General features: G+C 41.5%; 1 protein-coding gene across 6 annotated transcripts in view; it reads left to right on the forward strand.

Moving 5' to 3' along the window:
- Positions 1–26,490, forward strand: part of RBMS1 (RNA binding motif single stranded interacting protein 1) — a 150,208-nt gene that overhangs the window by 52,874 nt on the left and 70,844 nt on the right. For 2 of the 6 annotated variants that reach the window (XM_087734032.1, XM_087734033.1), the window contains exon 1: positions 234–436. The exons of 3 other annotated variants lie outside the window; for them this stretch is intronic. In XM_087734032.1, coding sequence (XP_087590158.1) covers positions 374–436 — 63 coding nt within the window. In that variant the 5' untranslated portion in view covers positions 234–373. Of the gene's footprint in view, positions 1–115; positions 200–233; positions 437–26,490 lie in introns of those variants that run through there. One more of the 6 variants, XM_087734034.1, reaches the window with a different exon arrangement.

Here is a 26,490-nt window from a genome sequence, read left to right on the forward strand (position 1 = left end):
CGCCCGCCGCCCCGCTCCGCGCCTCCCCTAGCGCCGCGCCCCGCTCCGCGCCGCCCCGCTGCGGCTGGGCGTTCGCTCCCTCCCTCTTTCTGGGCGGTGGTTGAGGCCGGCGGGAGGTGGGGATCGGCGGGGCTGGGCTGGGGAAGCCGGCGGCGGTCAATGGGAGCCCGTTGATGGCTGGCTGGGCGGCCGCGGAGGGGTAGGGTCGGCGCGGAGCGGGGCGGAGCGGGGGGTCGGGGGGGGGAAACGAAGAGCCGCAGCCGGCGGGGAAGGCACGGAGGCGGGGAGCGCCCTGCAGCCCCGCCGCGCCGCAGCCCGGCGGCCGCCAAAGTTGCTCCCCATCCCGAGGGGGAGCCGGGGATCAGGCGGGGCGATGATCTTCCCCAGCAGCAACAGCAGCGCGGCGGGCAGCAGCCGGACCCCGTATCGGAAGCAGGTAAGAGCGGGGGGGGGGTGTTTGTGGCCCCCCCACCCCCGCTTTCCCCCCACACTCCCCCGAGGTGCGGGGGGAGGAGTGGGGAGACGGGTGGCGACTTGCGTGAGTTGCAACTTGCAGCCTGTTCGCTTCTCGAGGGCCGGGATTTACAAAAAGAAACTCTTTTTTTCTTTTTTTTTTTGCCTTCCTCCCCCCCCCCGCCCCGTTCTTAAAAGCTGCACCGTGACCTTGCCGAGCGCCCGGGCGGCCTCCGCCGGGTGACCTTAGCGGCCGGGCCGGGCGGTGCGGGGCGGTGCGGGGCGTGAGGCCGCCGAGGGCCGGGCGGCTGCCGGCCCTGCTGAGCTCGCCAACAAGTTAAAAAGGACCCGGTGTTGCAACACGGGCCGCAAAGCGAAACTTGGGGCTGGATGTTTTTCGCTCGGCGTGAAATGAGCGAAAGGATCGCGGCGCGTTCTTTCTTTCAAACAAGCCTCCAAAAGTCCGCTGCCGCGCTTCAGCCTTGTCCCGTCTCCCCCCTTGAAGCGCACAAGGGAAATCCTGTGACATTTTATGGCAGACAAATCGCTCTGATAAGCTCGGAGCACTCGCATCCATGGAGCTGTACTGAAAGAGATATTTCTTTCTTTGTTTGTTTAGTCGTTGGAAATAAAATAGTTGAAACAGTTGGGTTACAGCCTTGCTGGGCCGTTGTCTCTTTGGCCGCGCTTTTGATTCTTTTCCCCCCCAAAAACGTTGGCGTTAATGTTACATTATTTACTGCGAAGCGTGTTATTTTTCATTGACTCTTTGATTTAAAGAAAAAAAAAAAAGCTTACTTTTTAAGTTCATCGGAAAGTGTGCTGTGTGTTTGTGTGCCAGAGGGTAACTGGAGTAGAGGTCGCTGACAAGCTCCCGGCTTGACAAAGCATGCCAAAAATACTACGGCAGGCTTCTTTCCAGGTGAGGAAAAATCCCTCCGTGTCTGCTCCTCTTAGCAGCTGAAACAAGGAATTTGATGGGTTCAGTTAGCAATACTGGGGGAGCTGTCCTATTTTGCTCGGGGTCAGAATTCATTAAGGGCAGAAATAGCAGATCGGATCTCGCTGCTGCACACGGTGGGGGGTTTCATAGAAATCATGGGGGAATGGGCTTCGAAATTTTGAGCTCTCAGTGCGTCATTGGGAAGGCGTGTGATCTGCGTGGCTAACCTGTGCGACAGTGAAAGTTAGACTCTCATATTTTCTTGACGCTTAAACAAAAATGTCTATTTCCTTTCTCCTCCTCCCTTATTTTATAGAAATATCTTTTCGATAAGAATCGCTGGTGTGTTATCTCAGCAGCACTCTGCAGATGCTGCCTAACAGCGTGTGGAGTTATCTCAGTATCTTACACTCGAAGTGTTCAAGTCCATACATAATAAAACATGCTTATTGTGTGTGCTGGTTTTGGTTTGGTTTTAATAAATGCCCTGGCTACGCCCACGCTGGTGATCTTGTCTGCTGCTCCTGCATACTTTGTAAATGAAGCCAATTTCTTAGATACTATTTTCTTACTCCAGCAGAAAGGACCATGAATTAGGGCAGCCCCCCGGCCTGCTGCGTGTGCCGGCGCTGGCAGGAGCGGAGGGAGGGCAGCCCGGGCCAGGCCCGTTGCTGGCAGGGCTGTGTTTTGCGTGCGGATGTGAGTTTGCCTGCTGGTCTGGAGCAGGCTGATAAGATGCTCTTCTTTTCACAGTGCACTCCTTAGATTCAAAGAGCTAAAAGGGCCGACTGAATCAGAAAAACAAACAGACCCTTTTTCTCCCAATAGGCAGAGAAAGAAATGAATGCGGGGGTATTATGTGGGCTTAAGACCCTGGGTACCAAAGGTTTCTTTTGTTAGTGTGTAGCCATTCTCTGCTCAAACACTTCCTACATAAGGAGCCAGGGCCTGTGCCTTTCTCCATTTAAGTCCATGGAAAACTCCTATTAACTTCATTCACGTAAACTAAGGTCGTTTAAAGCTTGACTTTCTGATCTCCCTTTCACTCAGGCTTCACCTGCAGGGGTGAGCTGATGTCAGACAGTGCTGAAGAGTGTTATGAGCCTAATTTTTCATCTCTTGATAACTGAGAATAGTCCAGGTTAAGTCTCTGCATGCTCTGTGGAACCCATATTCAGACAATCGAATTATAATTGTGCTTTAGTCTGAGGCACTAGGTACTGTTAGTCTAGGAAAAGTAGTATACCATCGTCTCTAAAAGGAGAAACTCGATTTTCTATGCTAACAGCATGTAGCATATGAAGCTGAAAAAAATTTAAATAACTTAAAAATGAAACTAAAATCTTTTGAGTAGCTTGTATGTCTCTCAGTATTGTAACATATGTGATATCAGAATAGTATAAGAGCACTTCAGTTTTAGTGTTTTCCTGTTTCATTTTTAAGAGTCTAGAACAGATAAAGGTGAAAAGATGAGTGATTTATTGGTAAAAGGCAAGGCAATACTCTCTTGATTTATTTTTCAGGCACTGTGATGTAATGTGAAATTCTGCCTTCATTTAAAACTGACAAAACAGCAGTTAGCTGCAGTAGGTCCAGAGCTTTATCCCTACTCTCTTTTTGTTTTCCCAAAGAACTATGTTTTGTTTTATAAACGAATCTGTGCTTATAGTATTATGCTTGTTATCTGCTGTATCTATTTCAGTGTGTAACTCAGGCATGTAGGAGCCAGTCGACATCCTTGGTTTCAGGTCAAATTCGATTGGGTGGTGCCTAATCTTTTTCTCTCTTTTAGAGTACTTGTAAGAATACTAAAATATGGTCTCTGAAGTGGTATTTTCAAAAGGATTTCCTGGGTTATCAGCAGACAGGCATATTAAAAATACTCCTACCAGGCTTAAAAGTTAGACGTTGCTTAAATGAGTGGCAACTCATCTGAGAATTGGCTTGAAATGCAGGTTCAGGTCTAGTTAAAAAATGAAAGCCATGCAGTATCTGCAGTAATCACCTATAAAAATGCTCATGGCCATGCATCCTATCTGAAAAAGGTAGGCGTAAGCTAATATTTTTACTAACAAGGTTACTTGAGCTATGCAAAGAATGCACATGTGTGCATCTGTAATGCGAAGGAAACAAAATGACCTACAATATCCTGCTTAATACAGGCTTTCTTAGCTCTCAGTTTGTGTGTGCTGAGAACGGGATGATTCGGTGTCCCTCCTCCCACTTTTGTTATTCTCATGTAAATCGGGAGGCGCTCCTCCAAAGTAAATATTTCTACACTCTGTAAAATTATCGTAAATGGAAAATTAGGCTTTCTCCTGCCATCTGCTCCTTGAATCTACAGAGCTAGTGCAGCTATTTGATTAGGGATTTTAAATCGCTTTGTGCAGGGAGGTTCCTCTGCTCTCAGGTTTCTCGAAGAGGAAGCCAGCAGCAGCTCTGGAGGCCTGGGATGGAGGTGAGCGCAGGGTCCCACCTACCACGGCCTGGGTGCTCAGGAAGCCCGGTGTGTCTGTGCCTTTTAACAGCTTTGCCCAGTAACAGTGGTTCTTGTTACGTTTTGAGGAGTGTAATGTTTATCTCGCCAGCGTAAGGAGATTTACATAGTTTGCTGCTTTCGAGCAGATTAACTGGGCGTAGTTGCACGTGAGGAATTTAACACTGATTTGGTGTTTGGCCTGTGTAAGGAGAGACATACAAAGCTTTCGATTAATCTTTTCATGCAGCTCTGTTAACATCAAGTGCGGTGTCACAGGTTGGGTTTTGTTAAAAGTTGAAGATTAAGGTGGGTTTTAATGATGGTTAAGTGAAGAAAGCTTTTGCCAATCTTAGGCTAAAAATGTAGATTAGCTTTTCACTCTGTCTATGGGTTTAACATATCAAGAAGCTACACCTGTAATCTTACTTTATTATTTCCCAGTTGGCGCTGTGTGTGGTGTCTGTATGTGTGAGAAGGAACCTCATTAAACTTGCAAGACCTGGGCATGGTCATAACTCAAAACACGCAGCTCCACAGAGCAGTCTGCGACCAGACCGATTTGACGTTACACCTCTTGTGTGTATGCACCGTGCTGTGGAGGGAGGCTGAGGAGCTTACGAATGAGCAGATATCTTTGGTTACCTAAATAAATGGGATTAGTTTATTTTTGTTTCTTTCTTTCGGAACTATAAGAATTATGTCATTTTGTATCATGGGCTTGTGCTGACAGAGTCTATTTCCCTTTACATTGCATACTATGTTAAAGCGTCTACCTGGGTTTAACAAGACTCAGCTCTATATTAAGTACTAGCTATTTTAAATTTTTAAGTGCATCTATAAGATTGTTTGTGAAGTTCTGCTTTATTCTCAAGGGAGCAAAATTGCTCAGTCAGTGGGTTTCTATACTTGTAACACAAACGTGAATGAAAGAAATAAAAGGAAGCACCTTATCTTGTCAGGCATGATGTTATAGATTATGAAATGTGATATGATTGTCTTATCTGTATTTAGCAATTTGAAGTTTTTGTTTAGTATTTCTAACAGGATGAACAATATATTTTTATCTCTTTGGAAGTGTTATTGTTTGAAGTATGTATCTTTGCCATTAAGCTTCGCATGGAAGGGAAAATAGAAGTCTGTGTCTTGAACATCTGCTGTTTTGTTTTGCGTTCTTTTTTTTTTATTGAAACTTCCAACTGTTAAAAAAAAATTGCTTGAGTTAACACATTTCAGAAGGGTTAGATCCTTTAAACTAGGATTACTGGCAGGGAGGAGAGGGGAAGGAAGGAAGGGAGGGGAAAATCCTTTCCTGAGAGCTTGAGATGGCTCCTAAACGTCAGCAGAGTGCTGCAACCAAGTAAATAAAAATAATGGTCGTTAGACATGATAGCTGTTTCATCTGCATTTATTTTTTCCATCTCTAAAGTCTTCATTAAAATTGATCTTTGCCTGTTGCATGAGATGGTGTATAACAAAAGAAGTCAGTGGAGAATAGGAACTTTTTTTACTGGCTTTCCCTCACCGCTCTGTTTCCAGCTTCTTATGAATGTTTTTCTCTGTTTCTACATCAGATTATTTTTAAAACAGCTTACTTAGGGGACACTGAAGGCTTATAAAGCTGTAGTCCTAATGAAGAGGTGCATGGAGGTATTTTGATCTCGGATGGAGCGTGTTGGTCAGAAGTTTTCTAGAAAGCCAAGAGAACCACATTTAAATGCTCTCAGAAACCTTGTTGAAGTGATTGGTAGTTATTTTGCATACGTTTCAGAATTGCAGTGTACTGTGGTAATTATAACAGCCCTGCAGAAGCCACTGTATTTGCAGCTTCCTGATGCAACAGGAAAGGGAAGGGATGAGTTACAAATAGAGGAGAAACGTCGGGGGGGGAACCATGGGTTAGATAAGCACAAGCCTCCTAACCCAGCAACTTAGGAAAACATGCACACAACAAAAAAATCATGTGCTGTAGGGGCTGGTTACTGTGATTAGCACAGGTTTAGCTCCATTTTCCTCAAGAGACTGCAGTTAAAGCAGTGTAGCTGCAGCTGTGTATTGACACACAAAGTAGTTTTAAACTGCAGTTGAAGTAATTGAATGCTGGTAAGGGATTGCTTTAAAAAGATTAAAGATGAACTAGGTTCATGTCAGTTTGAGTTAGTTTATTTATGGCAGTTTACATTTAGTAACATTTATTACAGTTCATGTAAATTGATTTTTAACAATAAAACTTTATACCAATTTTAAGGCCTGACCTGTGCACTAAGATGCACTGGCTTAAAAATATCTAGCAAATGTTTTGAAGTGTTAAGCTCTTCAAAACAGAAATACAGTTATAACAGTTCAAAAGTGTCTTTTTCTGAATTTGTGATGTAGTATGAGGATATATCAGCTCTATGGTGTGTTGCAAAATAAAAGCTGATAATTACAGATATCTACAAATATAGAATAGTATAATAATACCTTTTTGTTCATGTGTCCTCATAAAAGCAGTGTTGTTCGCTTAACCATAATAGTTTAGGAAATCACTGACGTGTGTCTTATTTGTTTAAAGTATTCTGCTTTAGAAAAATGATGTGTCAAATAGAGTGGGTGTTTTCATTTTACTTACTCGGTTGGTAGAACTGTAGAACTTTGTGAGGTTGCAGAGGAAACAAATAACGCATTGTTCTGGGGAGCCTCGTTTGGGCTTCATGTTCCTTGGTTCCTTGGTTGAAGAACAGCAGAGCACAGTGAGCATCAAACTTAGTCTAGCCTGACATTTACCTGTTTGTGAAATGAAATGCTTCTTTACAGCATCTAAATATACGTAGCTTTTTATTTCATCATTGATTCTCTTTCTTGGCAGTGTCTCTTATTGGCAATGGCACTTTCACACCTTATTCTAAGCGTTTTTTCTGTTTCTCCACTTAGATGAGAAGGGGATTTCTTTCCTTAACTTCTATTGTTTTCTGTTCTTTTATACCTGAATCTCCTCTACCATATGGTGCTTTGCTTCAAGAAACTGGAAACATGACTCCGTAGGTTAACTACAGCTCGTATATTCTGTCATCTGGGTACTAAAGCATAACAATGTTAGAATTCAGTCCTTTAGGATATCCGAGGTACGTGTGTGGCACTTCCATTTTTCATGTGCTTGGGGAGTGAAATCCAGGATTCAGGTGTGAGTTTGGGCGAGTGTTACAAGGGAGCTTTTCTCAGGATTGTTAGTCACCGCAGGGCACTTCTTTCATGCCTGAGGTGTTACCAGTTCCCAGGACGGCTGCTGCAGCTTAGTGGAGGAGAATCCAGTTATCTTTGACAATCCAAAGCAATGTTCAGAGATGCTTAACTCCTCCGAGGTGATTCAGAATCCTGTTTTAGGGTTTGTCTGACCCGCAGGAACAGTATCAGGTTGTGCATGTGCTGCTGCAACAATCCAAAACCACTCAAAGCACCAGACAGGTGAGAGTAAGATCAAATGCAGATCCTTGTTTACAAATCCACAAACAAAAATATGAAATTCTTAAAGCTGAGGAATGGGAAAAAAACTGAGTAGTGGTACAGGACCTGAAAGTTTCCTTTACCTTGTATGCAGCCCTGTGGCAGATGACCTTCAGTCTTCCCAGGGAGACTCTGAATATTGTGCAACCCTGTTGCCTCAGGTTGTGTTCAGAGAAGAGGCTCTGATTTAAGGCTCTGTATTTCCTTTTGTACTTAACCCATTTGGAGGGTAAGGAGTGGAGGTTTCTTTTTATTTTTTAAGTCGGTCATGCCTCTTTCACTCAGCCGCCTTTCACCAGACAGTAGGTTGTTTTCTCCTGCTTTGGAAGTAGTAATGTCTCTTGGGCATCACCAGGTGCAATGCTGCCTGCCCAGGCTTTGGAGTGCTCTTCAGCTAAGCACTGAAGAGATGGTTGGTGTGTTGCAAAGGAAATTTTGTGCTATAATGGATGAATTTCAAGTCTTGTGGTGTTTTTCTTTCTCTTCTACCTATATGTATAATTTGCTAATAATGTTTTAAACAGTTGTGTAACAGAGGCTTTTCTCCAGGCTGCTATTAGAGTGGGGGAGACCCTGTTATTCCAGCTGCTGCAGGTGACTGGCAGCTGTGTAGCCTGTGTGCCCATCTTTGAGGTTGGCCATGGTGATGCATTTTGAACCATTTGTATTGCTACATATGTCTTTGTTGTTCTGGCTTAGCTATTCACTTAGCTAAGGTTTTAAATAACCTAGTACTGCATGAAACTCCTCATGTAGTGTACAAGTAACATGCAGTACAAATTTGTGTTAACTTGGCCCACTGTAGCTGTGCTGTGGGAGAGGTGGGACGGAGCAGGTGTGCCATGCATCTGTGAATGCATCGCATGGCCGGGAACGTGCCTCCTGCGAGCCCAGGAAGGCAGCACCCGCACCAGATAAACCTGGGCTTCGGCAGAGCCGGGCACGCAGCTCCACAGATTTCTGTCCAGTATGAAAGCAACTGCCAGCAGGACGAGATCCTTTGAAGTGTTTAGTGGTCTGTCTTCCAGATGAGTTCAAGAAGAGTTCTAAAAATGTGGGTCTGAATTTTAAGACTCTTGCTTATGCCAGTGCATATTTACATACCCAGTGGTGCCACTGCCTGTGGTGAGACTACTGACATGAATAAGTGCTTATTGAGACAGAGAACCAGAAGACTTTTGAATATCCCCAATGAGAAACCTGAGATGAATAATTGGTGTATCCTAGGGTTGGTATTAGACTGACATTCAGCAGAATCAAATGGTATTTAAATTGCTTTAATATTATTCCATCCAGTCTACTTGGCTTACACGATTCTCATTACAGTAGTACTTGCGCTTATTTAAAAATACTTCTGCGTAATTTGGGAAAAACATTTGTGTTGGGTTTTAAATACAACTGCTTAGCTACTAACCTTTGAAACAGGGACAGTTTTGGCTTTTCTTCAGCATTCCAGGAGATGTAGCTCTGGATGCTACTTATAAGAAGCACTTACCAAAACTGGATTTTTAAAAAAGCATTTCTGCAGTGTTTAGCTTAAACAAAAAGATAAATGATAACTGTTCCTTTATTGTCTTAGGGCAACAACGCTTCCAATATACATGTATACATGTAAATATTCCAGAATTAGGAACAATTTTTGAAAGGAGAAAAGGGGCAGTATCCTACAGTACTGAGGAGCTATAGAGCGTGTTTGAAAGCTTGACTAATTTTTATGGTGAAGAATACCAAGATGTAATTCACTATGTAGAATTCCAGTTGGTTAAAGGTGCTAGTGAAATTTAGGGCACACCCTGGCACCAGTAGGTTTTTTAGTTGTCTGAAGTGCCCTAGGAGCTGCCTCCATTCCCAGTTACGATAGTCCACGATCCTATGGAGGTTGATGCAAGATGGAAATGGTTAAGGAAGTCATTCATTGTTTCAGCATGATGTTGATATTTTAATGGCTATAGTGACAAAATCAAGTTAACTTTTGAACCAGACTTTGTCAGATTGCCAACAAACATACTGTTCTTAGATCTGTCAGGTGCAGAGTGTCGTGGTCTTAGGCTGAAGATGGGCTTAGTCATTAGAAAAGGCACTTTGGCTTTTCATGTAACCGTTCTTTACATATTCTGATGAGTTGTTGGGAATACCCCACTCTGAAGCTCCTGAACATTTTGTGGTTTCTGTTTTAATGTTTCACTTGCAAATTTATTGTTGTTTCAATATAGTTAATGCATGGGTTTGTATTCCAATATATAAGATGATGGAATGAAAGATCTAGTCTATCTGTGTGTTTTATTCTTCTATCAAAAGACCTTGTTTTGGTGTGACACTTCTCCCGTGACCCTCTTTCAAAATGACTGAATCCTCAGAGCTGGTTTCCATCTCTACCTTCTTCCTCCTCTGAAATAAGTTCTGTGTTGAGTCATTGTCTTGGGTGATAATAGAAGTCCCAGGTCAGCCACACCTATGAAGTTTATTTAAGGACAGTACAGGGATTAAGATGGTGACATGAAGTTCAAATGGTCCTGTCAACGATATTTTGGATAATCTTAGGTTTGGCTCTTCAAAAGGTATTTGTTAATAGTAGTTTCCTACCTCCCATAGATTTTGTACAGAAATCTACTAACGTCTGGAAGTGGGTCAGATATTATAGCAATTAGGACTAAATATCTTAAATGTGTATGTACACACACGCACACACACACACACACGTATACATTTAAGTCTGTTCTCTAAAGCTCAGGATAGAGCAGATTATTCAGAATAATAAAACTTTGTGTTCATGTTCTGCCTGTCATTTACTGTGTGAGTATCTTTACAGTCTATGGGAATGTTCACATGAATACTATCATTGGTATTTCCAGATTAATAACAATGGCAGAGTTCATTTTGGCAAGAAACTGGTCTGGTAAAACTATCTAGGACTCTAGTTTTAGAAAGGAGTAGATGTCGTTTTTCTGTTAGCAACAGTTGTCTTTATTTCTAAGCAGAAATTTAGTGTGCAGAAAGGCAGAGTTCAACCATTAAAATATTACTGAGACCAGGAATAACTCCATGAAGTTCCATGGCCTAGATTTTGCAGAATTTTTATCTAGATAGCTTTACTGGTTTTGTGGCCTTTTCTTTCCTACTAAATTAACTCCTTGTTTGTTTTGTTTTGCCCCCCCCCCCCGGGAAGTCCTTACTCCAATATTCTGTTGTCCCATTTTAATTTTGAAATCCAGTGAGATTGCATAAATTCAAATATTTGGTTTATTCTTTTAGGAAATGCAATGCACGGTCTTTCAACTTCCATTTACCATGACTTTTGTAGCAAACTAATGATGACTTACAAGATCGTTAGTGTTAAACATCCAATGGTTGCACAGATTGATAAGCTGCAAAGGTAGGATTGCTGGTATGAGAAGTGGAGCTGAATGTTCTTATTAAAAATACAATTCCTTGAAATTGCCTGCAATATAGGACAAACCTGAAAGCAGTTGCTCAGGACTGTAGTTATGTAGTAAGTAGAGGCAGGTGATTAATTTGTCTTAAAATGTTAGCCATTAGCTGATCCCTTTCACTGCAGTGTTTTAAAGTTAATAATAAATTCCAAGTGTACTTATCAAAAGTATTTTCCTTTATCTATAACTTTCTGATGTGTTCAGGGGCATGCACTTCGGTCACAACAACCCCATTCAACGCTACAGGCTGGGGGAGGAGTGGCTGGAGAGCTGTCTGGCGGAAGAGGACCTGGGGGTGTTGGTTGACAGCCGCCTGAACGTGAGCCAGCAGTGTGCCCAGGTGGCCAAGAGGGCCAATGGCATCCTGGCCTGTATCAAGAATAGTGTGGCCAGCAGGACCAGGGAGGTGACAGTGCCCCTGTACTCGGCACTGGTGAGGCCGCACCTCGAGTACTGTGTTCAGTTTTGGGCCCTTCACTACAAGAAGGACATTGAGGTGCTGGAGCGTGTCCAGAGGAGGGCAACGAAGATGGTGAAGGGTCTAGAGCACAAGTCTTATGAGGAGTGGCTGAGGGAGCTGGGGTTGTTTAGCCTGGAGAAGAGGAGGCTGAGGGGAGACCTTATTGCTTTCTACAACTACCTGAAAGGAGGTTGTAGCGAGGTGGGGGTCGGTCTCTTCTCCCTAGTAACGAGTGATAGGACGAGAGGAAACGGCCTCAAGCTGCACCAGGGGAGGTTTAGGTTAGACATTAGGAAAAACTTCTTCACCGAGAGGGTGGTCAAGCATTGGAACAGACTGCCCAGGGAAGTGGTTGAGTCTCCATCCCTGGAGGTATTTAAAGAACGGATAGACGTTGTGCTTGAAGACATGGTATAGATGGACTTGGCAGTGATAGGTTGACAGTTGGACTCTATGATCTTAAGGGTCTTTTCCAACCTTGACGATTCTATGATTCTGTGATTCCTCAGCTGAGTTCTTGTACCAAGGACAAGAACATGACTAATAAAGCTGTGGATGAGTTGGGCTCTCTACCCAAATGAACTGGTTTATTCCTGACTAGCATTTGACATGGTGTTCATCTCTAGCCATACATAGCACCAGCTACGGTTCAAGTGAAATGTCCCTTCCCCTCCAGAGCCGGAGGCTTTCTCACACAGGTGCTGCAGTCTGTGTGCCAGCTGCGCTCAGGTGTGGCCTGCTGACTGCATGCGTTTCTAAATACATTGGTGACTGCTCTAAGCACTACTTGTATCACTACTGCGATTTTGGCTATAACTGTTTATACGTCTGAGTGAGACTGTTATCTATCCTGCCAGGACCACTTTATCTTGGCGGTCAAATTCCTCATATATTTAAAGTGTTGTATTAGCAGTACATCTGGAGGCTTTCCTAGGTGTTATCTAATTCCTGTATTTTTTCATTTCAGAATTAACAATGATCTGTAGTGTCTTTGAAAATGATTCATTGTGCAGTCAGACATTCATCCCAGCAGCTATTTGGAGTGTTGCTTCCTTTAATTTTTAAGATGCACCAAGGAATGGCATCCTGCATTTGCTCAGAATACTGTTGCTAAATATTTGTAACTTAACTTCAGAACTAAGTTTCTGGATGTAAAAGAAATCATTAATCATGCACTGTGAAGTCACCAACATTTTAATTTTAGAATAAGTCATATTGTGTTGCTTGAGTTTCACATATCTGAATGACATTCTTAACCCCTTAAAACCACTTTTCTCTCAGAATTAAAAATCTTAGACTTAAAAACTAGCTGCATGAGTTAAAACTGTAGTTTACCAAAAAAACAGTTTATCTCCTGGTTCAAACCAAGAGTGAAGTTTCAAATTAGAAGGCAAAATGTGAGGGAAATTAATGAGTACTGTGTAAGTGAGTTAGAATCTCTCTTCTGTTTGCATTATTCAAACACAAATTCCAGATTTCAAGAAGAACAGGAAATGATAAATAAAACAGACATAAATACACACCTTTTTTTTTGGAAGTGCATGCACAAAGATTTTTGAAAAGGTAGTAATTTGTAAAGAGAAAATAGAATGTTTTCAACAGTCGGAAAGTATTGGATCTAGTAAGTGATAAGCATCTACCAAAACATCATCCTTTAAAGAATGAGAAAAGACTGACTTGGGTTTGTTTCAGATAAGGTTATAAGGAAAATCTGACCCTAAGGCCAGAGCAGCATTGCTGCGTGTGGTAGGTACACAGGATTTCACTAAAGTTTTAGCAGACAGGTTTGTGCATGCTGCTTGTTGCCTTTTGAGGCTTCGTTACAGACAGGTATCGCATGTATTAGCTGCAGTTGTCTTAGTTTGTGTATGTAAAACCAAAGTTGGTTTAATTCCTGATTGTTGGACAGCCGAATGCTGTTTTGTTACCACTTTCATGAGTCAGCAGGGATGGTAAAAGCAGCAGTCTGAACTTCCTATTTCTTTTTTTTTTTTTTTTTTTTTTTTTCTTCCTTGTTCTTTTTCAGCAAGGGGGAGACACTGGGAGGGGGAAGGAACAGCCGTGGGGGCAAGGACTACTGCTTTTAGCAGTAGTGCCAGCTCAAGTTATTCCTTGAACTGCCACCTCAGTTTGTGGGTCTGTGGTCATCCTTAGCTTGCCATCAGTCACATCTCTCCCTTGTTCCTGTCCCTGTAACTTCTCCCTTCTCTCACACTCGTGGCTCTGGGGCAATCCAGATCTCAGAGCTGATCCAGCTGAGACGCACAGGGCCAGCAATTGCCTCCATTGCACTTTGGTCTTCTCAGCCAAACCGAGGGAAAGGTTGGCTCGAAAGCTGAGCTGCCAACAGGGCTGGCAAAGTCATCTTTGTTCTTTATTTGGTTCTGCACCAAAGCCAGCTTATCAGACCAGCAGATCTAACCACCAGTGTTAAAGCTTTTTGACTTTCTTATACTGCCCTTTTCCTTTTCCCTATCTGCACATCCTAGATCTTTCAGAAAGTGCAGTTTTTACTTCACAGCTTTATCAGGAGTTGACTTTCTGTGTTAAAACACCCTATCAATAACATGTGAAAGATTTCAACTTTCTGTGCTGTTCTTAGTTGACCTGATGCCGCGCTCAGACCATCGAAGGTCAGTATAGACAAATCATCCCTAACATGCAACTGGACATCTACTGGGGAGCTCCCTTGGAAATCTTGCCCTAGTTTTTATGGATGAATCTTCAGTTTTAATCTTGCCTACCTTTACAACTTTGAGAATTTCATCCTCGTGAAGGAATACTGATTTCCTTATTTATAAAGAGAAGCAAGCTACTATTTATAAAAGCAGGCTCATGTGCTGAATTTTGCTATGCTGGTTTTAGCAAGCTCCTTGCCGTGTTTCATCAAGTCCCCAGATTTGTTGTCTTCACAGTATTGTGGTGAATTGCCTTAATGTATGAAAGGACTCCCATCTCATCTGTGCATGCTTGATCACTTGCATTTAGGAAAATATTTACATTTTTAATAACTTTGCATAAAGAAGATTAGATTTACTAGTTGGTTAGATTCCCTAACTGCTACTTTTAAATTAAATGTGTCGTGCTCCGATTTGTTATGGCTTAAAATTCAAAAGAGTTCACCCACAGATCGTCTTAAATCGGTGCTCAGCAGCTTTGTGCTTTAGACAGACGTCTAAAGTCAACCTCTCTGGGCCATGGAGTTAGATGTGCTGCCCGAACTGGCTTTCATCAAACAATAACAGAATGGTTTTGCTAGAAACAGCCTCAATCTGTTGAGACTGATGGCGAGCAAATGCTAACAAGCCCTGCTTGATCCAAGTTGAATGGGAATAAATAGTATTTGTACTATACTAAGCATTGTGTTCTGGAGTAACCCAGTCCCTGTGTCTTCAAATGGCCCTGGAAAAGTGATCTCTCCATTAAGTATGCTGGTAATGAAACAAGTGATATGTATGTTACTGTAACATCTGAAAATACCCGTAAAGAAACAAAGTAAATGCTCTTTTTCTACTCTTGTGCATAAAGATTGTCTAGCTGGAGAGAGAAAAAGTTGTCGGAGGGTATAATCACTGACTACTGAGATGCAAAAAGCGTACTGACTGGAAACGGGTGAAGAGCATGCTTCCCTCTACTAGGAAGCTAAACCAAGCTACAGTTGCAGGTTAGGAATTTGAAAATGTCTAGAGACAAAAAATATGACTTCCTTGTCTTTTCCAGGAGAAAATTGTCCAAATGTCAACGTTTTCCTTGTACTCTTCATAGCACGTGGTTTCAAGAAAGCAGGTTATAAAAGCTTGTGGCAAGAAAAAGTAGAAAGTGCACGATACTGCCTTAGTCCTCAGCGTTCAAACGGCCTGTAGTTTAATTCAAGATTTGAGTAGATGGGATGCAGTTATATTTTTTAGATTTGTGTTTTATGTGTGTATACTTACACACACACACGCTTCTTAAGGGCAGAGGGGCAGGATGGTAATAACAAATCAGAAAAACATAGTTCATAGTTCCTTGCTGCTCGTCAAGCTACATTTTCTGCTGCTAGTGTTTCCTGATCAGCTGGGGCCATCTTAAGTTGTCTCTACTGTCTTAGCAGCTGCAGGATAAGTGTTTTTTGCTATTTGTCTGAACTGTTCATTGGCCAGATGAGCTGTTCTTGTTTCTGTCAAATGTAGCTGCTTTCGTCATGCTAAACCGATTGTAACTTGTTCTGTGGTGCCTCTGCATGGGTAAATCTCCATGTGCTACATAGGGGAAAGTTGTACAAATCGTTCTGGGCAAGACAGACTGCTCCTCCGTTTTTCCTGAAGAGCAGAGGGTATCCTGTGTGTGGCTGCGTATTATGTCATACATATGCAGAAAATGGACCTTTTATGCCACTTAGGCTGAGTATGCCGCAGTGAACATTTGGCCAAAAAGGCTGGATGAGGTGGCTTTAGTATGGCTGTGTAACAGTGCAAGATCATCTCTGAGAAATGTTAAAAGTTGACTGGTATCCACTGGCCCCAGAAATTTAGAAACTGTTGTCCTTGGCACTAACATCAGGTCTTCCTGCACACAGCTCTTTCTCAGCTCTTGCTTTAAATCACTTTTGCTGGGTATAAAGCGTACTTAAAGCATTGTGGTATTCATCGCCTTTCATGCGAATACAACTAACAGCTTGTCCCTCCTGGAGTTCATAGCATGCATGTAACTACACTGATATAGCTGCAGTAATGAAAATCTTTGGTAAGTACTACTGCCATGTCACACCCATGCTGCGGGCAGTGCAGCCAGGTGCCCACATCGAGGTTTGCATGGGGTTTGCAACACTCCTCTCCCAAATGGGAAACGATGCAAGAGGCGAATGTTTTAAAAGCAATGAAGTTCAACTCTAGTTCTTTTCTAATGAGATTCTATGTTTTATTTTAGGAAGCCATGTAGAGTCTCGAGAGTAATTTAGAAGACTTTGGGAATTTCATTTGCAGTCTCATATGTGCTACACACAGTCTCGTTAAAATCCAAAGAAAACTGGTATACATATTGTAGCGTGCAAACGAAGTCAAGTTTGCTCCCTGATACTCTATAGAAAAGCTCTATGTTAAAAAGTTTTGCCAACATTATACACTTGTGTCTTCTGGTCTGTAAGTTTTATACAATGTTGAAATGTATAAACTCTTGGACAGATTTTCAGCTTGTGTAAATGAATGTAGACCCACTGGGTGAGAGTGGAACTAGGCTGATATGTGCAAGTGCAGAAAACTGACAACTCCTTACATAATGACTCTGATGATTTAAAAAGTTGCTACTGATTTCAATCATGTTCTAAAAATGGCTACATTGCTAATTTAATAATGCTTGGCTGCTTCTGTTCAGTTTGGTGTTTTTGCCATGGGGGAGAATCACATTTATGGAGGTGTGGTCACCCTGCTATAAAGAATTGCAACTTCAGTGTCAGACCACATATGTGTGTGTGTGTATATATGTATATATACACACACACACAAAATATGTGCGTGTGTATGTGTATATACATACGCCACTTGCAACAACGTGGTCTCAACCATGGACTTCTTGAATGTCAAAATACCACGACAAATTTAGCATGAACTCTTAGTTCCATTTCTGCTGAAATTTAGTTGATAGTCACTTCAACCTGTGCTGAAATAATTGTAAAAGTATCTTAAGTGTCCCTTTTATGTGACTGCAGTGTATAGAAGGCAGTGGGGTATGAAATCCTGAAGTGGTATTTAATCTGAACTATTAGTGTTTCTTGAATTAGGTATGTGCTCTCCTAGTTATACCTGAGAGTTGCTTTAATACTTTACCAGCAATGTTGTGTATGTTTTCTTCCAATGTGTTGATTATAATGAATTGTATCTGCTGCATTTTATCATATTGCAGAATATAAGAACCACAAGGGCACTTTTTGAAATTTCAGAAGTGAGTAACAAAAAGATGAAAGGAACTTTCAGCCCAGCACAGATCATGCTGACCTCACTTCTATTGCAAATACTATAAAGGACTATGGAAATACTTGCAGTGGAGTAACTAGGAAGGGCAGTGATGCTCGGAGTATGTTTTCCTGTTGTGCAGCTCCTGGAGGAGTCATTCATTCCCATGGGAAGTGATGTAAGATGCTACCATTCTCACTGAAGTTGGTTTAACTGTAACTTGGCATAGGCGCATAACAAGCTGCTGACCAACAGAATTGGACCTTCTTGGTATCAGTGTGACCGTACCCTTTGTGTGGTACTTGTGCAGTGTGTCTACACTGGCTTGCTCTTTGCTGATACCTCTGCAGTAGTTAGGCCTGGAGACATAGAAATGCATTAGACAATTAGAAGAGGAAAAACATTTGCAAACTGAGTAGGAAGGGTAAAATATCTAAACTGATCTCTACTTTAAAGCCTAAATTGTGCAGCTCAAAAGAAGCCTGTTCATGGGGTCATCCGTATTCAGTCTCGATGATTAAGTCTTACAAAACTGGCTTCTTTTTCTACAAGGCTTTTTCTGACATGCCACCCTTCCTCCAGCTGGAGATGCTGGCTGCAGTGAAGTGGGTGTAGTCTGTCAGAGAAAGGTTAAGATTTTGGAATGTAGGAGAAAGGGCCAGAGCCAGCTGCCTGCACTGTCCCATCTACGTTGTCAAAGAATGGAGCGGGAGAAGCAGGACTAGGCTGGCGTATACTGCACTGGGCTACCTATGAAATACTGGGATAACAGAAAGATGGCCTTGCCAAAAAGAACGTACATCCTCTTCTTTAAAATAGAAGAGAGGGATGCACAGTAACAGTGCTGCTGCTCTGCTGGGTGTAGTATACAGCCCATAAGGAACCGGCAATCGTAGACAAAGGGATTTTGATAGGAATTGACTCCCTCATACATGGTTGGGCACAAGTTCTTCAATTTATTTTTTTAACTTGAATAAACAGAAAATGACATAGCGGATCCCATGTCAGCCAAAAGAGCCATCTGTGGTCTAACCCTGTGACAAACAGTATAGCAATAATTCCAATGCCACCAACAGTGTGGAGTTTGCCAAAAAAGCAGATGCTTCTTTTGACATGCATCTTCAATGCTGTGCTGTTTCTATCCTATAATTGCTGTCTATGGAGAGAGGGTGCATAGGATAGCCAGATGAGCAGAATGATGAAATTGTAGTTTTGGGGGAAAAAGCAAGAGTTTGGAAAATAATAAAAAAAAATTAAAAAAGACACACTATAAAAATAATTTTTAAAGAAGGCTGAAATAAAAAAAAATGCAGAATTCTCGTATGTGCTTCATGAAACCTGTGACACTTTTTAAGTAGGAGACAATACTTGCAAGAGCTTATCAGAAATCTTCAGTCTAATACAATATGGAAGAACAGTAAATAACACTTCAGAAACTTTTCTGCAGTTTTTAAATTTTCAGAAGAAAACATTTCCTTCTCTATTATTTTAAAGAACTAAAGATCGGCCAAACATACTTTTTTTTACTGTACTGCCAGTCTTTGTAATACAGATATTCAAGCAGTTCTCTGAATAAGCTAAGGTGGGTATCTACATGTGTGTACTGTGCTATTTTTTAACATGGTACTTAGACTCATCAACAGCAGCTTTGTGAGATACATAGACTTAGCTGGACTAACCACCAACATACAATGATGGATGTCATCCTCAATTGTTAAGAAAAGAGGATGGCTTCATGAATGTTGCGTATTTACTACTTTATGAAATTAAAAACTTAATTACCTATGCCCACAAAAATATGCATTTTAACATATCAAAGGTAGAAGTACTTGAAAACAGTAACTTTTTGATCACGTTGAATGTTGTCTGTGGCCCCATTTGTTGGCACTGGAGGTAAAAGTTCACAACAGGTAATGACAAAAAAGGTGAACAAAATAGCAGTTGAGCTGGAGATCTGCAAGGGTCTGTCCTCTGAACAGAAGTAACTGCCTTGTGTGATGCGGGAAAATCTCACTGCCAGAGCTTAGTTTTGCAGGATTCACTTAGAGAAATGGTTACCTGCTGTCTCTCTTATTTTCCTACAACGGAGCCAAAAACCACCCAGCATAAATGTAAGGCTCTCATTTTCCATACGTTAAGTCCCACCTGGTGGTGCTGCTTTTGGTATGTTACTTCTTCCCATTACACTATAAATGCAGTCAGAGGATAATACATATTATTTATTTTCAGATGTCAGTACACTTGTTTCCAGATTCCATGAATAAGAAAAAATAATTGCCATTTTTCCTTTACATTTTTTATTATGGGAGATGTCTGATTGTTTTTAATTTTTCTTTCTAAAAAAAAAATAAATTAAAAAATAGAAAATTAGTGTTGTCCTAATCAGAGCACTTATTTTCTACTTTGAGGTATTAGTGCACCTTCTGATCTTCAGTCTTGTTTAGGGTAACTTCACTTATTAAGCAGTGGTTAAAAACAAAAAGGCTCAGAAGCACCATGAATTTGAGGACTGGGGAGGAGGAGGAGGAAGCGATAGATCGATGATGCCTTTCAGTGTGCCTCTTGCTCCCCTTCCTACCCTCCCACGACAGTGCACGCTGAGAAGCTAATGAGTATATTAGCTTGTGCTCCCCTCCAGTCCACACCTCCCCTTCTGCTACAGAGCGCCTTAGAAAGGGAACTGCTGATCTAGGCAATATTTCCTTATTTTGCTGATGAAAATATCATGTGAGATGGTGTCAGAAGTCTCAGTCAAGATCTCTAGATACTTACTGCTTCTGCCTTATCCACTAAGCTGGTTGCACTGGCAGTGAAGAAAATTAGATTGTTTTGATGTGATCTGTTTTTGACAGATCTATTCTGTATGGGGTTTTTTGTCATTTTGTTATCTTCTAGAGTCTTGTAAGCTGATTGTTCAAGAATTTGTTCCAGAATATTTCTGGGAATTGAAGTTGAGCTGACTGCTGTGAAATTTCCTGGGTCATCCTCTTCCACTTTAAAAAAAAAAAATAAATTTCAAGACATTTGATGGCTGACAGAGAAGTGAAACTATTTATGGGAATTCTATATGTGCCAGCTGCAGTTTGGCTGGACGATTTTTTTCATGTCCTGGGAATTTGACAACTTTCGTGAAGTAGAATAATTGCCTGAATACTTGTTCTTTTCTTTGATTTTTCATCTGTTTTGGGCTGACACCTGAAGAGTTTTTAAATGGTGGCAGTGAGTAGGAGTTTCCTGTTTAATGAATGCTTAAGCAGAGTCCTATATACAGTGAGAAGAGACCACGATGACCTTTTAGTTTAGGGATCTCTGAACCTCTTAACGCTGTGAGCACCAAAATAGTCATCTGTCCGAGAGGCATATGCAAATACTACACTTCTGCACTTTTCCCCTTAAAGCTCGTAGCTGCTGCCTTCAGTGCTCTAAGAAACCTTTCATGTGCTTATTGCTGGCATTTCATGGACTCCACTGGGAATATGGCCCATGCCACTATGTAGGACCTACCTGCTAGCATATGACCCAGTGTGGCCCCTCTCCCATCACACAGCTTGAGACATAAAAAGCTTACTGAGTCGTTTTTGACTTAAGAGTCTGTAAGTACTGTCTTCTGAGCTGCCGCTGAAGTGCTTGTGAGCTGTACATGATTTGCCAGCTCTGATGTGACCATCCCTGGTCTAGTCTTATCTACTGCATGACACAAGAGTTTCTCAGTTAATTGCTGTTTCAGTTGAAGCATTTCTCTTACCAACGATATCTTGGATGTTTCATGTTATGGAGAACATTGTAAGATTTTACACCCTGCTATTAACATGTACCAATAGATGTGTAATGCAAGGGAGGAATTATTTTTATTATTTGCATTCAGTGTCATGTGCTGGACTTGCTACCTTTCAGAGGCTTGCATAAACCTATTAGTATGTGAGTTAAGCCTCTCTGAAAATAAATGTGTTTTCTTCTAATTGTAATTCAAACTCTTAGTCTGGAACAAAAACTTTAACATAATCTAGGGATTCAGTACCATTTTCTGTCTGGATCCTGAGCAAAAGCCTTGGCTGGTTTCACTGAAGGAAATAGGTCTGCGTATTTACTAGAGTCAAGAAGGAAGCTAGCAGTGAATTCTTTTGTGTCTGTTGCTCAATGAAGGGCTAACCACAAAAAACACATACATGCTTTTTTGTCCAGTAGATCTTAATACCAAGCTCTCTTTCTTCATGTGCTTCAGTGTCTTGACTTTCTTTTTATATTCTTTTAACGTAGGCTAGCCGTTGGATTGCCGCAGCCTGTTCAAATTTCAGAAACTAAAACTCAAATATTTTGCTTTAGATGTGTCTGTAATTCTGTCATGGCTTGGGCATGGTACCAGTGTATTGTCTCAGAGGATTGTCCAGGGAATCCAGGTGTAAAACGGAGAAGGAAGAGGATGGTGTGATTCATGATGAGCAAGTAGAAGGGAGAAGGGTTGACAGCATCGGCAAAGGAACAGGACATAGCCTAGCTCAGCACTCCCGTCTCTCTCCTTTGTGATAGATACCTTTTGTGCTGTGGTGCGGCTAGTTGCATGTATCCGGCACTTTCTATTTGTCTCTGGACTAGGGGAGTCAGTCAGTGGAGCAGTTAAAAATCTCTGCCAGGGGATAAAGTCAATGGAGTAGGTGAGCTCCTGGGAACTTTGAAGCTTTTTCATTATCACTGTGACTTTAGAAGAGCTACCTGAACCAGGAGGAGCTTCCTGCATCCATTGCTTGCTCTGTTGTTGCAGCCTCTCCTGCTGTCTCTAAGTTAGAGATATTTTTTTTTTTTTAGTAATAATAATAGTAATGAAAAAAAACTGTTCTTGGAGAAAAAACTGTTCGGTAGCATCAGCCTGGGTTTTGCCAGGATTATGCTCCCACTTTTTCAAGTGTATTCATAAAAAGGAAATACATAGATTTGGAGCTTTGTCTCATTACTAGCAGAAGATTGCTGTTGCATTAAGCTTTGATATGTATCATTTAAATAATATTGGTTCCACCTCCTGTAAAAAATATGGGAACATGACATTTTGTAGCAAACTGGAATGGTTTGCTTCTGTACTTTCTGTTGTTAGTAATCATTGCTTTCTGGTGAGAACAAGTTTAGCCCTTCTGTGTTACTGTGAAAGGTGGTTTGTCCTCTCACCATCCTGAGGAAAAGGAAGCAAAATTAGCTGTCAGTGGGGAGACAGCTTGGGTTATAATCAGAATAGTCTAGGGGTGAAATTGTTAGGAGCATCTGAGCTATGACTAAGGGTTTATGCTAGACTTTGTCTTGTTTTGTTGCTGATCGAACCACTCTCCATGAAGATCTTTTAAAAAGGAAGCTGAGAAAAGTACCTACTTACTCCTGCATTTCTGCATTTCAAGGAAGGGCTTCTTAAACAGCTCAGAAAAAGAGGTGTATTGACTCCTTTCCTGGATTTTGCCGGAAAAGCTGCTTGTTCTTTCTGGCAAGATGGTTCAATTTAGTTAAAACACAATGGACTTGAGAAGAAAGACAATATTAATTTAAAAAAAAAAAAAAGTCAAAGTGAAAATAACTTTTTTTACTTTCATGCATATGTGATGATATCTGTGTATGTTTTTGTTTCCTTTTATGTCCTTTTAGTATGGAAAAGACTGTCATCTGTATTTAGAAAAATAGTTTTCATAGGACTTGGCTATAACATACAGGCAAGAAAAAGGGCATAACCCTCTATTTTTATCTTGCTCCTCTTAAAACTTATGTGTTAAGGAATAAAATGAAAGCTGAGAGGCTTTTTGTTTTTCCCTGTTCATTGTGATTTTTTTTTTTTTGGGTACTTGATTTTCAACCTGATTGTTGCAGTCCATCATTATCATAATGCCAGCTGTAGTATTTTGGGCATAGTTCTTCCATGCCAAAGATATGGAAGGTTTAGAGAGCTTTTTGGGAGAAACCCAGGGCTGGATCTCCAGGTGCTTCTGGTCTGCCTGTGGTATTTCGTAACAGGGAGAGTCTCTGCTTGATGCCAGCCTCCACCCACGGGGTCCTGCCTCTTCCCAGCACCTAGTTGTTTCTGCTCCCTGTGGCTGGAGCACCAACACCCATCTTCACTATCTAAAGGAAGATGGAATAGGCTTGGATCCTGGGTGTGCAAAACAGCTCTGTATGATCACGAGACATGATATCCATGGTCTCAGCCTTGTGCAGTAAACTAGCCCTTGCTGGAATAGTCCTGTTAACTCTTGCAGCATCACTGTGAGACCGTGTTCTTTATCCACGTGAGGAGAAGTTAAGATCAGTGGTTTAAAGGAGGAAGAGGGGGCAGGTCTCAGGGTTTTTCCCTCCTGAAGAGATTTTCAGCAGGAGTCCGGAAGACCCAGCTTCTGAGATGTTCTCTATGCTTTATACTGGTATCACCCTGAAAATGCTTAGAAAGTGACCGACTTGCTGAATCTTCCTGTGACAAGTGCTGACAGACTGAAGGACAACAGTCAGAGAACCTACCCTAAGGCAGGAGATGTGAATACAGCAGCGGCAGATCTTTGTTTCTACTGGTTGACTCATGTCCACTGAGAACTGGACTTGGAGAAGCCTCCAGAAATTCAGTTTTGCTTGCCATAACGTTTCAGACACAATGATGGAAACGATGAAATAGAATAGTGCAGGACACTCAAAATGGCAACTCCTCTACAGCCGTCGGTTTGCAGGCTTGGACTGAGTGATCAAGGTTTAATGTTTCCTTATCTAAAGGAAGGTGATAAAGCAACTGTCTTCATCAGTGAACAGTCATTTCTGTTAAACATTTGGAGTTCTTCTTTCTGTTTGGGAGATGATTTTATTCTAAACAGCCTTCTATTTCTGAAGTTGTGCACTAAGCGTGGCAGTGTCTTGCTTCACTAGATGTGGCATCTTCTGTTTTCCTGAGCCCTTGCTTTCATTGTACATGTAAAGTTCTCTGTTAAGTAGATTAATAAATAAATAAAAAATCAACACCCAGTTTAAGCCAGAAATTTTCCAGATTCATGTAATTTAATACTTTTTATCACTGTTGCACACATCCACAAAAATGTATGGTAATTTTTATATCAATGCCAGTCACTGAAGGTGCTGTTGCAAAATGCTGTTTAGTGAAACAGGGAGGTTAGGCAAAGTCAGGCAGGGTAAGCAGGTACCTGAAGCTTAATCACCTGAGCTAGGCAAACACCAGTGACAAGATTTTGAAACTATGAGATGATCCAAGTAGCAGTTCAGGCTAAATCAGATAGTTAATGTATGCTGTAATTTATGGTTTCAATTTAGAGTAGATGTGTGAGAACTAACTCGGTTGTTAAAAGTCATGGTACTTTTCCCATCAGGAATTTTAGCTGAGCAAAGGAACTCATAATTAAATGCTAGCATGTTATATAACTTCATAGACATGCTTTTATAACACAAAGTTAGAGACTTAAATGGATTGCTACCATAATAATCACGGTCTGTTTTGGGACAGTCATTATCCAAGTTATCTTCTGCTTGTTGGAGTTTCCTTGGACTTTCGTAGTCTGAAGGCAAGCAAGGATCAGTATCTCTCAACTCCCAGGTCAAAGGAATTTCTAAGGGTTATTCCGTTTTGTTTTGGTTGGGTGTTTTTTTGTGTGGTTTTTTTCCTGTTGACAGCAAAGAGATTCTTCTCCTCCTTGGCAGGCAAAATCCTGCTCTGACTCATTTCCAGTCCTTAAGCATAGAGTGGTTTATAAGACAGACAGGAATGGCTCATATAAAGATGAGTATATTCTCCAGTTATTTTTCAATACTTGTGATTTATTCCCGTTTGGATTTTACATCAAGAAGAAAACACAGGCAGGCAGTTTTCCTTGGTTTAAGGCACTCCACGGTGCCTGTTCTGTCACTGAGCTTTTCCTTTTCCTAATGAGTACCTGTGGTTTTCCCACTGCTGTGGTCGGGCTGCGGAGGGCTGTAGGGAAGGTCCCTCGGAGATCAGGCAAGAGTGTTGGGAGCTCCTCACAGCTGGCTCCAGAATGGGATGGGGTGATCATACAGCATATAGGATGATTATTCTGTCACTAGCCTTTTTTGCTTAGATGTTTGTTGAAGATGACAGGAAGGAAAGTGCTGTGGAGAAGGAGTGATCCCTAATTACCTTGGGAAGTGAAGACTAAGGAGGAAATGGCAAACCAGTGTGAAAATTATATTTCTTGTGAACAGGAATATTGTCACAAGAAATCATGGTCTGTTACTTAGATTTATTCCTCCACTACTTGTGTTCAGTGTTTTAATTTAAGATGCAATGTTTAAAAAGAAAAATTAATGAATGTTGTTTTATGTATGTTACATTATTGCAAACTGTTGTGAAGTCCATATGATAGAATCTTAAGAACAGCTTTTGATATGACTTTGCAGCAGAGACTACAGTTTGTAAAACAAAACTTTTCAAAATTGATTTCAGATTTTAGAAAAAGCTTTCAGTTAGTGTTCATGAAAGCTGTTTCTAAACAAACAACCCCAAACTTTGGCCAGGTCTCCACTGCAGAACGTCTTGCCAATGAGCACTGTGTAAGCCAGGGGTGTGGAAAAAAGTCATACATCCTCACTGACATGGATACGTTGGCAAAACCCCAGGCGTGGATGCAGCTGTGCTGGCCGAAGAGAACTTTTATCAACTTAGCTTATGTCGTTTGGGGAGGTGATGCAACTACGCCAGCAGAAAAACTCTTCTCTTGGCATGCGCTGTCAGCGTAGGAGGCTCTGCCAGCACAGCTCCAGCAGCAAGGCTCTGCACCACCACCGAGCCTTTTGCAGCAACTGCAACTGGTGAAGGAAAGCCCCTTTGAACAAAAGAGGGACCTCTACCATTTAGTTTTTACAAGTAGTTGTTGATGAGGAACAGAGCAAAAAGAGCGATTCAGATTTTAAAATTAAGTTTTAATGTAGAAAATGTGTTTAAGTCATATGGCTTTAAGATGTCATTGGCCCTTTAGTGGTTGTCTGTGTGTCACTAGGTTGCAGGGTTTGAGAGCCGCATTATGCCCAGCATCTGTGTTTTATAAAGCTTTGAGGCTGGTAAAGGTATGAGTTTCTGTGGAAGCAGTGAAAAACCTTCTGTCTGTAAACTTGGGAAGACAACTGTAATCACATTTACATTCCTATCATATTTGGATGTGACCACTAGCACTAGAGCATCTTCATGTTTAAATAAAAGTTTAAATTTGTCAGAATGGAGTGTTTGTTTTACAAGAAGACAGGGTTAAGATTCCTGCTCTCTACGCACACAGACATTTTCCTCTCCTGCCTTTGGCCAGCTGGTGACAAGATTTTACAAAACTCCCATTCTTCAT

The sequence above is a fragment of the Nipponia nippon genome, unplaced genomic scaffold, assembly GCF_047370975.1.
Source record: "Nipponia nippon isolate SJK-2023a ecotype South Korea unplaced genomic scaffold, ASM4737097v1 scaffold_5, whole genome shotgun sequence".
Taxonomy (NCBI): Eukaryota; Metazoa; Chordata; class Aves; order Pelecaniformes; family Threskiornithidae; genus Nipponia; species Nipponia nippon.